Source organism: Kryptolebias marmoratus, linkage group LG19, assembly GCF_001649575.2.
Source record: "Kryptolebias marmoratus isolate JLee-2015 linkage group LG19, ASM164957v2, whole genome shotgun sequence".
Classification (NCBI taxonomy): domain Eukaryota; kingdom Metazoa; phylum Chordata; class Actinopteri; order Cyprinodontiformes; family Rivulidae; genus Kryptolebias; species Kryptolebias marmoratus.
This window is the reverse complement of record NC_051448.1, coordinates 18404866-18422469: the sequence shown is the minus strand read 5'-3', so window position 1 is coordinate 18422469 and position 17604 is coordinate 18404866. Positions and strand designations below refer to the sequence as shown.

At 45.5% G+C, this 17604-nt stretch overlaps 2 protein-coding genes across 3 annotated transcripts; one reads left to right on the top strand and one right to left on the bottom strand.

The window, feature by feature from the left end:
• Positions 1–1263: 1263 nt before the first annotated feature.
• Positions 1264–9548, top strand: LOC108231735 (proteasome subunit alpha type-6). 2 transcript variants are annotated; one of them, XM_037981718.1, is made up of 7 exons: positions 1264–1291; positions 5390–5484; positions 6138–6219; positions 7371–7526; positions 7623–7801; positions 8013–8107; positions 9424–9548. In XM_037981718.1, exons 1-7 carry the CDS (start codon positions 1279–1281, stop codon positions 9479–9481), a joined length of 678 nt encoding a protein of 225 aa, XP_037837646.1. In that variant the 5' UTR covers positions 1264–1278; the 3' UTR covers positions 9482–9548. The 2 variants fall into 2 exon arrangements, with proteins under 2 accessions (XP_037837646.1, XP_017264488.1); XM_017408999.3 differs by lacking the exon at positions 1264–1291 and adding an exon at positions 4489–4663.
• Positions 9549–10736: 1188 nt separating this feature from the next.
• On the bottom strand, positions 10737–13097 carry nfkbiaa (nuclear factor of kappa light polypeptide gene enhancer in B-cells inhibitor, alpha a). Its single transcript, XM_017409032.3, has 6 exons — positions 12808–13097; positions 12117–12222; positions 11812–12019; positions 11611–11699; positions 11248–11502; positions 10737–11132 (listed from the first exon to the last, which is right to left on the bottom strand). The coding sequence occupies exons 1-6, from the start codon at positions 13038–13040 to the stop codon at positions 11103–11105; spliced, it is 921 nt and encodes a 306-aa protein (XP_017264521.1). The 5' UTR covers positions 13041–13097; the 3' UTR covers positions 10737–11102.
• Between the last annotated feature and the right edge of the window lie 4507 nt (positions 13098–17604).

Here is a 17604-nt window from a genome sequence, read left to right as displayed (position 1 = left end):
CCCCCCCATCTCTGGTTTCTCTTCTCACTCCTCCACAGGCACTTGCTTCATTCATTTATGCAACCTTTGCTCTGCAGGTCTGGGAGCAAAAAGACCCCCACCCACGCTCCGCAGCGGCAAGGCGTGGGACGGCTTTCTGAAAGCTGCGCTGGTGGGAGGGTGGGGCAGGGTGGGGATCCCCGCCGTTTCCCAAAGCGTTGAGTTTAAGCATTTTAGGCAACGAGGGAAACATAACGAGTGTTACATGAACATTTTTTTGTGTGTTTTTAATCATTTCAGATGCTTTTTCTTTTTGCATACCCGTTGACATTTTTTTTTCTTGCCACTGAAGGGCGGGAGCAATAATGTTTTTGCCCGTGCCAGCCTGTCTGTTAGCAAAATATCTCACAAAACACTTGACGAATTCTAACGAAACTTGCAGAAACTCACTACTGGGTGCAGCTCTACGGCTGATTAACTTTCAGAGCCAACCTGATTCAAGATGGCCGCCGCAGCTGACAGATATTGAAAAACGCCGAAAGGCCTACGAGCTGGCCAGTTTTGGAGCTATTGAGCTGAAATTTGGTGTGGTAGTAGCCGAGAGTCATCCCCAACGCAAACTCTGAGCGCAAACAAATTGGGCAAGAGATTCAAATTTTGTCGGTAACTATTTGCGGTCAACTCTGTCAGTCTGTTAGCAAAAACGCTCACGGACCACTAAATTTGAATGAAACTTTTAGAGCGTTATTGTACAACGCAGAGCACGTAATCCAGCGAAACTGAAAAATCCGTGAAGCGCTTGCTTCTTTGTAGGAACTTCGCTTCCCAAGCTCCTGCAGCTTCTCCGAAGAGCTCATCTACAGCTGACTGAAATGCTGAGCGGCGCAGCTCCAGTTTTCCTCAGAAGTCGGAACTCGGCTCCGGGAATGACATCGCACCCGACCTGACGGCGTTCCACCTGCAGACTGGGGCGACATATTATTAGCCTTAGCAGTCAAGGCTAACGTATGACCGTAAAACACGACGTTCCCGTCAGGAACGCAGATAATAACGTAATTGCGGCTTCCTTTCCGTAGTTTATGGACCGTTGTCGTGCTAATTGTCTGCTCGTAAAACCAGCAGGAACGATTGCTGCCAGCACGGTGTAATTGTTTAGAAAACAGCTGCTCAGCTGGGGAATTTTTTTTTTTTTTACCGTGAAACTAGAATCACACCTTTTGAGGAAACAATGCTGCAGAGGTAAGGCTGCACTCAAACCGAGAGCGCGTCGCGACGCCACGCGGAGCCGTCTTACGAGTCATGACCCGAACAGGTAAGGAGCTGAGGAGGAGGAAGCAGCTGTGTTTACCACCTGTGGACGGTGAGGGGGGGGAATCCCTCGTGATTTGCGCACGTGGACGCCATCCCGCAGGAACAAGGAAATGGGATTTGGACTTTTGACTAAAGGTCACAGTGGTTGGATTGAGTGAAAAAAAAAAAAAAGAAAGGCCTTTGGTCACGTGCAGATCATGTTTTTGCCTATTTGTCTTGTCTGCTAGCAAAATATCACATGAATTAGCAAAGAGATTCTGTTGAAACTTTCAGGAAGTAATCATTAGGTGGACATCTACAACTGGTTTGACTTTTGGGGGCAACCCATTCAAGATGGCCGCCACAGCTAATCAAACGAAGCAAACACAAAAACGGCTTTAACTCAGTCAACTTTAAAGATCCTGAGCTTAAGTTTGGTGTGGTAGTAACTGAGAGTTAACAAATATTAATGTTTATTTTTATTTTGGTCTCTGGAGCATGAGCCGTGTATCTGTCTTTTAGCAAAATATCTCACGAACCACTTGGCAAAATTCTATGAAACTCTCAGAAGGCAATCATTGGATGTGCATCTACAACTGATTAACTTTCAGCGGCATCCCATTTCAAGATGGCCACCACAGCCAGCTGACCATAGAAAGTACAAAAAATGATTTAACTTAGTCGATTTTTCAGACATTGAGCTAAAACTTGGTGTGGTGGTAGCAGAGGCGGATCCCCAACATATATTATATATGCAAATGAATTGAGTTAGCTCTTTGTTAAAAATTTGACAATCAACTAATTGGAGTCGACTCTGTTGGCAAAATAGCTCCTGAATCAAAGAGCCAATGTTAATGAAACTTACAGGAAATAGTTATTGGATATATATCTACAACTGATTCACTTTTGGAGTCGATCATAGTTAGGATTTTGGCCACAGCTAATTGATTTTAGTGTGTACAGAGATGGCTATAACTCAGTCAATTTTACAGCTATCAAGCCAAAATTTGACGTGGTAGTAGCTGAGAGTCATCCCCAACACTTTTTCTGAACTCAACACAAGATAATTTTAGTCTTGAACTCTTACGTGACATCAAGGAACAGCTGGTCTTTAATTGGCTTGTGTTATGAAGTTTTATCAGGAGTAGAGTTCAGCACAAAACAGCCATGGGTGACAGCAAACTTAAAGGTTGTTGTTTCCACATTGTTAACACATCAGTTGCATCTTCAGCTGCCGATTCTTCTCCGTGCTGACTTCGTGGCAAGACATGTTCAAACAGGAGCGCCAGACGACGAAGTGTCTCCTGCAGATCGTTCGCCATATTAACCGACTGTTTGAGCAAGAACTCGCTACATAAACAGGAAATTACAACACGCGTTACTTCCTCGTTTTCTGGAGTGAACTTGTAGTCAACAAGTGTGGATGAAACGTGACTAGGAATGGCCCATTTCACATTCCCCGTTTAGTCCGCTTTGATCGAACTCTAGTTCGTTTTGCCTAGAAAGTCAGGTTCGTTTGGGGAGGTGTGAACGCGCAATCGAACTCTGATGAGGAGCAAAAAAGCGAACTCTGGCCCGCCTAAAAACCTCGGTCTCAGTTCGGTTGAAGTGAACTCTGGCGCGGTTGAAATGCATATGTGAACGCAAGTGGACCGGAGGCCGCTCCAAAAGCAGGAAGTGGACTACAGCACAGGGCCTTCTGGGTAAATACAACCAAAACAAAGGCGCCTTTCTACCATTAGGGGAGAAATAGCTCGTGGTCAGACGTGGAGACAAAACAGAATTCCTAAAACCGCTCGAATTTGACGCTACTCCATTTTTGTTTACTTTTCCAGAAGGAGGAAAATGCGCTCAGTGCCTTCTTTAGAGGTTTTCGTGTCATTTCCTTCAGTAGTTCTTGGTGCGGCGCCACCACAGGCGAGGAGGGGGACAGGTCGCTTAAAGGGTTTGGCTCGATTGACTAGGTGCAATGTGAATGCAAACACCAGCAGCTGAAAATGGAAGAAATGTTGCAGTTTTGGTCCCCAATCGAACCGAGTCTACCAGGCTATGCACTCACTGTTAGCTTAGCTGAAAGTGATGGCGTGAAATTGCTTTGTCATCGTTTCGTTTTGGCATGGCAATCCAATGATAATCAGTCGGGTTCGACCGGTCGGGACGAGCCCACAGCTCGGGCTTTAGATCTGTGCGATGCGGCACCATTGTTTTCCAGGTTTTGGGCCTTGGACCACACCTTGGAATGTGCTGGGTTTATTTAGAAACGCGTCTGCCTTCAAAGTCAGACTTGTAGGCGCTCTGACTGGTTAGTTGCAGCTGCTCTGATGAAACCAAAACTCGACTGCATGGCTTCAGTGCTAAACACTGTGTCTGGAGGACACCAGTGCCAAGCACGGTGGTGGCAGCATCATGCTGCGGGGGGGTGTTTGTTTTAGCAGCAGGCACCGTGACACCAATCTGCTCAGCTGCCCCGTATGGTTTCCTTAGTGGAAAAAAAAATGCTAAAAAAGTCATCTCTAAATGCACATTATAGTTTTTGAACCACCTAAAACTAATCGTGTTTTCAAAACTATGGACATGAGGTGCGGTAATTGTCTCAGAGCTGGCTACTTGTTTTATTGTCTTCCACAAATATGGACTGAAATAGCTCTGCACTGTTCTGTACAGGGATTTTTAAATAGAACTTTATTGACTGTTATATCAGAATTTTAAGGATAAAGTCAATTTTGTGGCTTGATAAAAATTAGATTTATGAGGAGAGATGGTTCAAAATGGCTCCTTGGGTCCCCAACTGAACTAATGGTGTCCAAACTTCAAAACTTCCCATCCACAAAAAAAGTATTCTTTAAGGTTGAAAAACGATCATACTATTTGTTTTTCCATTCTAAAATCGCATATTTATCTCCTGTAACAATTCTAACAAAGTAATGTGCAATTTGGCAGTCATTTTTCAATTCAATTCAGTTTTAAGAACCGGAACTTTGTGTTTTATGACCCCAAAATGAACCTGTAAATATGCTACAGGGCCGTGAAATAATATCCAGTAGAAGAGTGGAATGTTCTAAATGTTGTGGAGCAGAAAAGCAAACAAATAATGAACAAAAGTGTCCTGTAATTTGCACATTTTAACACACTGGGACGGTTCTCCGTAGCGGAGAGTGCGGGGAGACGACGGGTCACCATGGAAACAGAGCGGGCCTCTCACACCGGATGCAGTTCGCGGCCGTCCAAGTAAAACTTCCGGGTGAAACAGGCTGCATGAAGTCAAATCTGCTCGCATATTGATTTGGACGAACTTCTTGGTCTTTCGAACGTTGCACAATGTCCCGAGGCTCCAGTGCAGGGTTTGATCGACACATCACCATCTTCTCCCCGGAAGGGAGGCTCTATCAAGTCGGTCAGTCTGCGGCTCGGTTTGAGAGATAAAAGCCGGCTCTGCCTCACCTGTGTGCTAGCGAGCTAAATGCTCTGTCATGGTTCGGTTAGCTAGGCTTTAAGCCGATACGTAACACCCGCCAAAGCGAAAATAGTCTTACCTGTAACCGTGGAAGTGTCGGTAATGATACCAGGGTTGTTATTTTGGGGCTGCTTTCCTAACGCCGGTTTGTAATAAGATAGCAAATGTAAATAGTTAGCCTGGTGTTAGCCTAGTTAGCATGTTAGCATTGCAGGAAAGCCAGCTGATTCATTGTAGGAAAAGGCAACTTGCAATGGAGTTAAATAGTTCAGCTGAGAACACTCTTTGCATTTGGCTTGCATTTTGTTTTACGCTTAAGCATTACGTTTTTTTTCCTTAGTTTCGGTTTAATTAAATGCTAAATAAACTTGAAGACTGTTTGCGCTTTGGTAACAATGACGGTTCTGTTAAAGGTGTAGGTCAGATTTATACACTTCCCCCCAAAAAAATCATATATGGGATTTTAGTTATTCTTTAGCACACAACTTTAAATGGCTCATATAAACAAACTACTGCAACACCAGTTAGGAAATTATTCTTAGAAACAGCAATAGACAAGTGTCTGTCGTGTACTATTGCCTGAAATCGGTGATTTCTCCTTGTATTCTTTGCTGTTGTCACATGAACATGTGTGCCTGATGAGCCTAATTTGATCCTCTTTTGCAGAATATGCTTTCAAGGCTATAAACCAAGGAGGGCTCACGTCGGTAGCTGTCCGGGGGAAGGACTGTGCAGTCGTCGTAACACAAAAAAAAGTGCCGGTGAGTTCGCAGACTGTTTGTAGGCGCCCTGGATCAACGCAGAATCCCCACCTCTGAGGCGTGCGTCACAGGCAACTCTGCCCTGACCTCGTCCCCGTCCCCCATATCCCTTTGAAACCGCTCTAAATCAGTGATGTTGAGGTTCTGCCACGTTCAATGTCTACTGGGCACCGCCAGTTCTTCACTAATGGCATCAGCGGCTTGCTCCTTAGATATCAACCTTCGATGATCTCTACATGCTGTAAAACACTAAACTGTTCTGGAATCTGCGTGCAGAGCCCTATAGGGGCAAAAAGAAGAAATATAGCCGTAAAACAACTCTGAAAGCTTTATCAAAGTGCCCATTATTTGTGTTTAATTGCGGTGGAACCAGAGAGATCTTCCCTCACTGATTTTCAGCTCTTAGAGTTCCCTTTAGGGGAAACAAACTCTTGTTTAAAGCAGATGTGCGTCATGTTTTCAGTGCTTCTGAACAACATCTCATGGTGTTCAGTTAGAAGCAGATTCTTCAGAAATTAGCTGTTTTTTTTGTTGTTGTTCTGGTTGGACACGTGGCACTTATTTGGCTCTAGGAATTGTGAAGTTTCTTGTTTTTTTGCAAATGACAAGCAATGACGTCCTCGTACTCTTCCGCTGTGATGTCTTTTTCACAGGATAAGCTCCTGGATGCCTCCACAGTCACCCACCTCTTCAGAATAACAGGCAATATTGGATGTGTAATGTCTGGGATGACGGGTAAGACGTTCACTGAGGCTGACGACACAGAACTACTAGCAAGGCCACCTGATTTTTAGAACCTGATCAACCCCAACATATTTTGACACCATTAGATAGATCTTTTAAAGACAAATCCAAACACCAATTGAATTTTTACATACAGATGAGGAATGGGTTAGGAGTGTGCAGGTGGCTTTGCTAGAACTACAACTTACAGACGTGTAGTTTGGACGTTTTTAAATGTTACAAGACAGCTTTTTTATCAGAATGCCAAGATGTGTTTTTTAAAAAAAAAGTTCCAAAAATAGCTGCATGTTTTTAATTGTTGCTCGGTAAAATGAAACTCAGCTTTAGCAGACATTTAACTGAAACAGTATGAGTAATAACTGGAAGCCTAGCAGTCCTTGAAGGAATGCATATCGCCCGCCGGCTTTCAGCCCAGCTTTACATTAGGAGCATGTTATGATAAAGGAACGTTCAGCGCAATCTGGTGCAGTGACTCTCCACTACTATCACGTCAAACTGTACCTCCATATCTGTGAAAACCTATAGAGTTACGGCCATTTTTAATTTTGGTTTGCTAAGGTCACTTACTGTATCTATGGCGGCTATCTTGAATCAGCTTGATTGTAAAAGTGATGAAGCTGTAGATGTTCATTTAGTGAATACTTCCTTGGGGTTACACTAAAATCCATCCACTGGTTTACATTTTTTCATATTTTGCTACCACAACACACGGGCAAAAACATCACCACCCCGTTGGTTTTTGGTGAAAGTATTACAGTAGTATATATAGGTGGAGTTTTAAACAGTAAATATACCTAGAAAAATACTTCCAAACACAGGACACCGACGTAACGCAGAACGATAATGTTTTTGTCTGTCGTGTTAGCGGAATATCTCATTAAGCAGCGGACAGATTTATCAGAAGCTCTCAGGAAGTAATGACTGGATGTTTGTCTCTGAGTGGAGCGGAGGGGCCTTATCGTTTGGCTTGTTCCGCCTTTATGAAGCGTTTAAAGAGCTCTCTTATTGTTTTTTTTTTTATTTAGTTTTTCCCGAAGCAGTTATTGTTGTCGGGTCGTCGTTCGCCCAAAGAACAGCTTTCTGTTTGTTCACAAATCAAGTCTGTCCTTTTGTCTCCCGTCACGTCACGTCCCCTCCGACAGCTGACAGCAGGTCTCAGGTCCAACGAGCTCGCTACGAGGCCGCAAACTGGCAGTACAAGTACGGCTACGAGATCCCCGTGGACATGCTGTGTAAGAGAATCGCGGACATTTCGCAAGTGTACACGCAGAACGCCGAGATGAGACCGCTGGGCTGCTGTGAGTACAATCGAGACGTTTCCAGGGAAGGGGAGGGGATTCTCTGAGCGCTAAAGGGAAAAGTCACCCGCCCCGGCCTCCCCTCTGAACCCGCAGGTATGATCGTGATCGGCGTAGACGAGGAGCTCGGCCCGCAGGTGTACAAATGCGACCCGGCGGGCTATTACTGCGGCTTCAAGGCCACGGCCGCCGGCGTGAAGCAGACAGAAGCCACCAGCTTCCTGGAGAAGAAAGTAAAAAAGAAACTGGACTGGACCTTCGAACAGACCATTGAGGTAAACGAAAAAAAAACCCCAACTTGTTCCGAAGCAGCAGATGTTGATAAGAAAAGAACACGAGGGTGAAAAATAACCTGCATGACTGACGGCGGTTTCCAGCGCTCCTTTATCTCATTTTTAGATCAATACTCTTCCCTTACTTGATGTAAAACATAGAAATCTTACCTGGTATTTTAACAATTTCCTCTTTTTTTTTTTTAAACCCCAGACGGCCATTTCCTGCCTGTCAACCGTCCTCTCGATTGACTTCAAGCCCTCTGAGCTGGAGGTGGGCGTTGTCACGACGCAGGAGCCCAAGTTCAGGTGAAACAGATCATCACCCGTCAGCGCCGTTCTCACAGATCAGCTGACAGCTCCTAAAAGTGGCCGTTAGAGCGGGAAGAACGTCACTCCTGATGAAATGAGAGCAGCATATCAACCAAGTTTCTAGTAATTCATGAGATATTTTGCTAAAACACACACACACAGACACGTTCTGTGATCTCTCTACAAGGAGAGACAAGTTTGGTCTCGCACGTGTGTTTACGAACGCACGTCTGCGTTTACATGGCCGCTTACGGTTCAGAGATGAAACATTTAAAGCTGCAGACATTTTTGTCCAGAATCTTGACGTTTAATTTACTTTTCAGGCAGCCTTGGTTTCATTAACATCTTTGGTTTTATATCAGATTCATTTAGAGTGTTGTTGTTTTTTTTTGTTTTTTTTAATTAAAGTCGTCCCAGGCTGCATAAAAACAGCCCTAAAGGCCACTTCTGGCCCTCGGGCCATATGTTGGTTACGTTGGACGTTAAAAGCAGAGTTCAGTTCTTTCCAAGTGGACTTTGCGGAAAGGTTACGAGCAGCTAATGTGTAACTGTTCTAGATGGATGGACTTGGGAAATTCCTTTTTGCAGCAGCTGATGAGAGAAATGGAAGAACAGATTGAAAAGGATGCAATTAAACGGTGCAGAAACACGAACCGAACTGTAAAACAGGCAACATTTGTTGAAGTTAATGGGTAGTTTGAGCAGAGGGGAGACTAAAGTGGATTGTTGCCATCTTTAAACAACTCTACGGCTACGTTCACACCACAGGTTTTAATTCTCAATTCTATTTTTTGGCTCAAATCTGTTTTTTGGGGGGGTTTTTTGCGTTCCATTTTAAATGCGACCTCCATCAGACTCCAGTTCCCTGAAATGAGCCGCACAAGCAGAAGAAGACATGATGTCACAGTCCATACGCTGAGTTTACAGAAGTAAATATTGAAGAGTTTTGTCAATAGTTGGTTCCCTATCCGACTCGTAAAACACAAATGGTGTGAAAGGAACGCTACGTGGCCCAGACTATCCCCCTTCAAAGAACTGCATATCGCCCGCATCCTTAAAAATCCGTGCCGTAAGATGGCAGCGATCCACTTCGCTCGCGTCCCTAAATGGGACTCCGCCGTCCGGTCAGATCTGTCCAAACCGAGGTTGTTTAAAAAGAGCCGTCTCCAGCAGGTGAGATATTAACCGCTCATAACTTTCCTCCCCCCGGTTTCCGTGTGGACTCGTCGCGGCCGCAGTCGGGACTAAACCGGCTATTTTCCCAAGGAATGCCGGAATTCTCTCACCCTCTCCTCTCTCCTTTGGGTCCGCAGGATTCTGACAGAGACTGAAGTAGACGCCCACCTCATGTCCCTGGCGGAGCGGGACTGAGCGAGCAGAGAGACACCCCCCCACACACACACACACACACACACAGCCCGCCACCACCGCCTGCCGCCTGTTTGTATGAGATTGACTCTAGAGCATGTAGGGGTTTGGAGTTTTCCAGACTGTGGCTGGCGTTACTCTTTGTTTGCTGTACATTTACCTCCCCCGCTCCTCCCCCACCTCCCCTCCAACCACCGTTTCATTCAACAATAAAGTTTTTTGGAGTAAAATAACCCTTCATTGTTTTCTTTTAAATATTTTTAAGGATATTTATCTGTGTGAACACCTCGTAATGCCTCTGCTCTAGCAGCTCAGTTTGGTGTGCAGATCTCTCCCCCCCTCCCTCCCTCGAGCTTCCTGTCGTGCCCCTGAACACATGACCTGCCAGCAAGGAGCTAATTTGACTACCCGCCGAGCTGATCTGACCTCGTTTTCTCTCCGTCTGCATGTCAGAAATAGACAACCGGAAATCTCCAACACGAACAAGTTTTTTTTGTTTTGGCGGGGGGGGTTCGTTCTATCTTTTAACAGTCCTGAGGCTGACACACGGGGGGGCAGTTTTAGTCAATGAGCAGTGTCTTTGTTTTGATCAGAAACTACGTGAGCAGGTCAGTCATTTGAAGCTTTCCAACTAATTTCACAAGTCTCTCAGAATTGGACAAAATTCTCCTAATAAGGGCATCTTGTCCCAGATGAAGCAATTATTTCTTTTGAACATGTCTGTTTCCATGTTAAGAGTCTTGTGGGGGGTTTTTGTGTTCTGTTCAGGTTTACTTCATGCAGGGAAACTGACATTTGTGGTTTCTCTGTGAAAGGAAAAAAAAAAAAAATTCCTGCCTTTCTGTCTGGAGGGAAGTCTTGTACTTCCCAGACTGTTTCCTGGTTAGCGTGATTCAGCAGCTGAGCTTTTATAGCCACATTCAGTACAAACGTTTCCTCCCTGGCGCATCGATCTTTACAGCGCGCCAACTTCCTCCTTTTTGTGCCGCCCAGGGACTTTCGGCGCGGTGAGTCAGAGACCTGCTGACCTCGCCCAGCAGCGGAGGAAATCCCATAGTGTTCCAAGAGGGGCTGAGCGTCGGCTTTTTTTGGAGTCTTTTCACAAGGGCGATGACTGTGCCCCCTCGCTAGGCTGAGTAAGATGTGACGCTCGGTTTAGAGTTGTGGAAAGGCCAGAGAACAGTCACCGTTTTACAGGGAGGGAAATTCAACTTTTACCTCAGGTTATTAAAACAGGGAGGAAACAGAAACAAGCCAGTTTTAGTTCATAGATCTGGTTTTATTCTGAACTTATTGGTAATAGTGTTTAAAGTCACACCAAGTACAAAAATAATCTCTGTATTTACAATATAATACACATGTCAGGTATATACACATTAGCATGTACATTTCTACAGATGCGGGACGACCGTACGGAGGTCTCGCCGTCGTGTGGTCTTTATCACAGTAATCTTGACCACACGTGACCAGGTTGGACGCAGTCTTCATTCTGGGTCGCAAGCCCAGGGCCAGCACCCGTGGGTCTGCGCGACGAGGGGGGGGGCTTTGTCCCTCCCGTCAGGGTTGAGAGCCGTGTCTCGGCAAACCCCGGTAGCAGCTCGATACCAGCAGAGGTTCCGCTTCTTTACTTCCCGAACTTTATGTCGTCATAAACCTGGAGATGAGAGAGACATTTGTTTAGGATGGGGAGTGGCACAAGTTTTTTTTTCCCCCCCCCCGATTTTTATTTCTGGGGGAAACCGAAGCGGCAGTGGTGGCTGCTTACTGACCTCGTCCTCCGACAGGCCCTCCATGTCGCTGTCGTCCGACTCGCTGTCGGGCATGTCGCGCAGCTCCTGCGCCGTGCGGTCGTACAGCTGCGAGCGGATCTCGTTGTTGTGGCGCCCGAACGTGAGGTGGTACGGCGTGAAGCCGCCGTAGTTCAGGCAATTGACGTTGGCGCCCAGGTCGAGGAGCCGGCGGACCAGCGTGGGGTTCTGGAGGTCCACGGCCAGGTGGAGCGCCGTCCGGCCACTGCAGGGTTCCTACGGGGAGATAATCCAGTTGGTTAAACTCATAAATGAGACTAAATGAGGAGGAGGTTATGTCTCCTTAAATGAGAAAGTTGGTCTCTTTGTGTTGAGGACACCTACCTGTGCGTTGATGTCTGCACCCAGCCAAACCAGACTTTCCACCAAAGAAATATAACCGTTGATAGACGCCAAGTGGAGACAGTTGTGTCCTGGGAGGAGAAATTATGCAAAACTTAGTTATAACTCTGATATAGAAGCCACTCGAGCTATGGATGCAAAGAGTTCATCTTCAGAGGGGGATGCCATAACTCCCATACTCACCACTGTAGTTGTAGGCAGACAGGACGGCAGTGAGGTGGCGCTGACAGTTCTGGGTGATGACGCCGAAGCAGGCGAGGGAGCCTCGCTTGCAGGCGATGTGGAGAGGCGTGTTGCCGCTGTTGTCAACCAGCAGCGGGTCTGCGCCGGCCTTCAGGAGCCGGTCCAGCAACTGGGGCTGCTCGGTGATCACCGCCAGGTGGAGGGCAGTCTGCAGAGGGAGGGAGGAAAGACATGCCGGTTACACCCCGTCGAGACTTTCGGGGAAATTTATGAGACTTGGTTTCAAGTGTGATGTTGATAGTCACCTGTCTTTGGTGGTTCTGGATGTTGAGGAAGGAGTGATTGTGGGAAAGTTTGACCATCTGCTGGGCATGTTCGGTGGCCTCATGGATGATGGCCAAGTGGAGCAGCCTGTTTAATAAAACAAAAAGGAGGGGGTAGAGGGGAAAAAGAGGTTAGGTAAAATAGCTGCTTTTAAAAAAGAAACTACACACAGAGGAAGTGGGCTCAGTCAGATCAGAGAGAACAAAAGCCCGAGCAGTGGAGCGTTTCGCAAGAGTGGAGTTTTGTCAGGTTATTTCCACCAGTTGTGGCTTGACACATCTGATGCTTTATCAGTTACTGGCAGCGCGCCAGGGACTTTCCTGGATGCGCAGAGCGGACTTTAGCTCCGCCCAGACTGCGCGCGCACACACATAGCTGCACGCGCACACTTCGAAGAAAAACTTATCGTTTCTGTGCAACTTTGTTTTTCTAGTGTTTCCGTGCGCAGTTTTGCAGCTTTAATTGTTATTTTTTCTCTTTTTTAGCTTGTTAAATCTATGTGCTGCACTAATGCGCATGCGCACATATGTGGCGCAAGAGGAAAAAAAAGAAAAAGAAAAAAAACAATTTCAGACTCTGCTCCAGCTCGCACGCACAGAAGAAGAAAAGACCGAATTTGCAGCTAAAGTGATAAAAAAAATATACAAATGAAAACGCATAAATTCCACTTACGTATCTCCGTCCTCGGTGACCGCGGCTCTCCACGGCTCGTACTCCTCGGAGCCAGGTTCTGTGGGGTTAACGGTCATGTCCTCAAAGACCTTGGACAGGTCGTCCTCCTCTTTCAGCGAGTCCACGCCGCTGTCCAGGCGGTCCTCGCAGGGCAACCCTTTCCCGTGCTTGGCCTCCATGTTGTCCAGGTTATAATCCATAGGTCCGCGGTTGGCCGTTCTGTGGATGTCCATGTTGACTTGTGTCGACAGTGTTACCTCCGAAGGGTCAGGGCAGAGTTGTGCCGCAGCTGGGAGGCGCTCGGCCTTATATACGCCTGTGGGCGGGGCCTAAGCGGGGATTTCCAATTGAACAGAAAACAACCAGGGAAATCACACAGGCTGTGTGATTTTGAGAGAAAAATCCCCCCCACACTCCACAGCTTAGACTCAGAATGAAAACCTGTAATTTCCTATTAGACACCTATTCCCCCCCNCCCCCTTTTTTTTTTTCACCTGTGATGTGTGCTGCTCGGGAGGACGCATGTCACCAGTGATTTCAATGAATGAGACACTATGGGCATGAATGAAAGGCAGCCCCTGAACGCTTCACGAAGAATTCCCTTCTTGCTTTTGGGGAAATTATCCTCGAGGCGGCTGACCAAAACGCAGTGCTGCGCATTTTCCTTTCTGTCTCCTTTAAAAGACGCTTAAAAAAAGAAAGAAAGAAGTTTCCAGCTTTTCAAAATTTACTCTTGACAGTCTTGGGGAAATATTCTGAAAAGTTAGTATCTTACCTGTTGTAGATGGTTTCCGCTTGACGGGACTGATGAGCTAAAGGCTAGTTTGAATGCAGCCAAGACCAAAGGGGGATTGCCTTGAAACAACGATTTCAATCTGTGAATAGTTTAAAATGTTTACATTTTTTTTTTTAAAAATGTTTGTTTGCAAGCAATAACAGCATTAGGAGCTAGCTGACATTTTGTCAGGAATATTTCTGTCAAGCTAAGCATGTAACGTGGAAGAGATGATTTAAATAACGACGTTTGCATGAGCCACTGTGAAGTTCTTGCGACTGAAGCTATTCCAAGAGGGTAAAATTTGGGGTTTTGGAGGTGGTCGTGACTGGATCGATGAGCTAATAATGGCTTCTACTCGTAAACGCTAACAGATCGCCCGTCAGTAAGTGGGCGTTATTAGTGTGTAATGGATTGTTCCAGCTCAAATAGCAGAGCGCGCTTCTGTTTTCTGTTTCATGTGAATGTAGTTTCCACTCAAAGCTACAACCATGCGTGAGTCTTATAAGAAGCACGCAAGGTTTTCATAAGCTTTGTATATTTCTATATGCATAACTTGCAGGAAAATTGGATTTATTTATATTATGCAATCTCAGCTTGCAGTTGCGTGTTAGTAATGCCTTTTATTGCTTACCGTCTTCCCCTAAAGCATATGTGTGTTCCGTTATGGCAAGTTCTGCAAAGTGCATGGTACCCGTGAGTCAATATTAGACATTTTTCTACAGTTGCAGAAGGACGTATTAGGACAAAAAGTCCCAATATATGTGTGTGTGTGTCTGCGTGTTTTAGTCACATACACAGCTCTTAACATTCACATGTGTCAAAATAGTGCAGAAAACGTCCAGAAATTTTCAATCCGGCACACCGAGGGAACAGACAGAGGAAGGGGTCAGGATTTCCACACTTCTCGTAACGTCTGTTTATTCCACAGAGCTCTGCAGCCAGCGAGCGAGCTCCGTGCAGAAGGAAGGAGGAGGAAATATTCTAAAGTTTCCCCATTAAGGTAAAACAGCATGTTCCACAATGCAGGAATTGCCCATGTAATGTTTGCACCTGCTGGAAGTTATTTCAGCTCTTTGTAAGATTGTACCTGCTGCAGATGGAGCCCCAGTTTGGAGAAATGGAGTTTAATTTTGCAGCGGATTGATGAGCTAACGGCTAACGAGGTTGAGACTGAACTGGACTACTGCCATCTTAAAACAACTCAAGTCTCAGCAGTTTCACAGCTCAAACGCTATTTTATGAACCTTTACATCGCCGTGAGTTCTGCATTGCATGATTACTCCTGCAGAAACGAGTACATCAGTGTCGAAGGTGGCCCCAGGCTGCATCACACGCAGGAGCTAGCTAGCTGCTACTTGTGCTCGCACATAACCACAGAGTTCTGCGTAAATGGCCGTGTATTGTGAAACTGACCGCAAAGTAAATGTTTAGAAAACAGCGTTTGCACGAACTGCTCTGAAACTTTAGAGATTGTAGTCAGTTTAAAACATGAAGCCTTGACCCCATTCCAGCTAGCCATTAGCTTGTGGATCCGGTCAGAGTTGAGCTCTCTGAGTCACAACATAGGGCTCTCTAGTCAGCCATTTTGTAACACTGTTTGGAATTTTAACTATCTTTTTTCATCCACTATCTTGTGCTCTCATCACAAGGTTCAGGAATCGTAGTGTACAGGACTTGTACGCTACGTTTGTAATGCATTGCGGCCTGAGTCGACCCAGCAGCTAATCGAGGCTAATGCTAACGTCTCAAAGCTGCATGTAATTATCTATACTCCTCTAATGTAAAGCGTCTCCTCCTGTTTCTGAGCTACAGGGCTTATCAAATTCTGAGAAAAGTGTGAACTGAAACTATTTAAACCATTTAAGCCTAGATATGAATCATGTTTAAGGTATTTTGTACTAAACCGCACTGTAAAGCGAGCCGTATTTGAACCATTACAATGCCGTGCTTTCTGTACAGAAAGCTTTTGCAGGTGACGTTTATTCATATTTTAATCTGTTGAAACCTTTCATACAGTAACAGCTGAAGTCCGTCATTATGTAAATAAATTCTCAGCCAAAAACCAGTGAAATTAGGTTCTTCATCGGTCTATTTAGTCTACGATACAGTGACTTTGATGTAGCAGAGTGAATGAGTGAGTGAACGTTTCATTTTCAGCCCATTTTTTCAAACCCAAGTTGTTCAACAAGCTATCTCCAACAGGTAAGATATTAACTGTTCATAACCTTTCCACAGAACCCTACTTCAAAGGACCTGAACTGTCCTTTTCAATCTCTTCTTGGATGTGCGATTTTTATATAAAGTCCAGTTTGGATCCTGGAAATTTTTGATCACTTTTGATTCCTCGAAAACCCTTTACTTCTCTTTTCGCCCCCATCATGAGCTTCCTCCGTAACAGCAGCATTCACGCCATAGTTTTCCCCTTTCTTGGAATTTCCTGTGCGCTTCTTTCTTCTGCGAACCTTGCGCCGTTTTAGCCGGTAATGTATCAAAACGTTCAGCTCATTCGGGAGGTGGGTGCTATGACTTTTGGCTTTTGTAACTTTTAGACTTTTCAAAACATTTAACTTTATTTATTCATTTTTTTAAAAGCCACACGTTGATCCTTCAGAAAAATTGTTCTCTTTGTAATCTGCTTCTATAAATGCTCCTTTTAGCTACCTTTCTGCTCCTTTTAGCTTTTAGCCAGATTTTGCTACAATTAGCTTATAGCTAGCCTTTTGTATTTTAAGCTTCTAGCTAATATTTAGTTACTTTGAGCTAGTATGTTGCTACTTTTCTTTTTTAGTCAGTATTTTAACTTTAAAATTGTACTTTTCCCCTTGTTGCTCTGCTTCTTTTAGCTTTGCCAACTCAGTTTCAGCTTCTTCTTCTTCTGCTAAGTCATCAAGCAGAAGAAGTTCTGGGGTTTTTTATGTTTTGTTTGTTTGTTTTTGTCCTAATGGGGGGGTAAGGGAACACCTTGCTGTTGCACAACTTGTTCTCGGAGTGCGTGAGAGACCTACCTGTCTGGGCTGCTCTGACGTTTGAGCTTGAAACCCCAGGATTGCTTTTGTTTACATTCGGAAAGGTGAGGCGTAAACATGGCAACGGTTGCCATGGGGAAGCGTAGAAGCCGCGCCGCACAGGCCTGAACGTACGCACGCGGACACGCCCCAGCCGAGCTGCGGCGTGACATCAGATCAACATCCCTTTGTCGCGCGCGTGCGCCGTCCTCCCTGTCTCTGCCGAATTCCAGACATTCCTTTGCCTCTGCCAAGTTTTATAACAAGGAATCTGGGACATTCTGTTCTTGCAGCTCAGTGGCTTTTTTTTTTTTTTTTTTTCTTTTCCCTCCCGTTGCTAAGGTTGCCTTCTTCGGTGTTTATATAGTCAGACAACCACCCCACATGGGAAATACTGGAACTTCCACCTTTCTGCATTTTCAAGTAATCTTGTCACCGCTCGCCCTGTTGTAACCCCAGGGTTGCTATGGATACCAGCTGCTGAGAGCGTTTCATGTTGCGCATCGCCCTCTGTCTGTGTGTTGGTACAGCCCGACTCGTCTGAGTCAGTAAAGTCCCTCTGGGTTCATCACGCCCTGCCGGTTTGGTGCCAGCTGCAGTCAGCTGAGAGAGTTCGGGTCGGGAAAGTTCCCCCGTTCCCCGTTTTTCTCCAGCGCGTCCAGACCGGCCTCAACTGGACACGGAAGGTAAGGTTAAAAAGTAGCACTGCAAAAAAAAAAAAAAATCTTCCAGCCCTCAATAATGATCATGTGCCTCGAGTTATTTTGAGCTGGCTGAAATTTTTTGGTCAGAAACACTTTAAAGATTATAAATAGCTCGTTGAAGAACGCCAGTTTGGGGAAATTCAACTCAGTTTGTTTATATAGCGCCAAGTCACAACAAAAGTCGTCTGAGAGCGCAGTGCAGAAACCTTCACATGCTTTATAGAAGTCAGTTAGTAAAAGTTCTCCTTTGTCGCAGTCTCCCAACCTGAGCAGCATGTTGGTGACAGTGGGAAGGAATGACTCCCTTTGA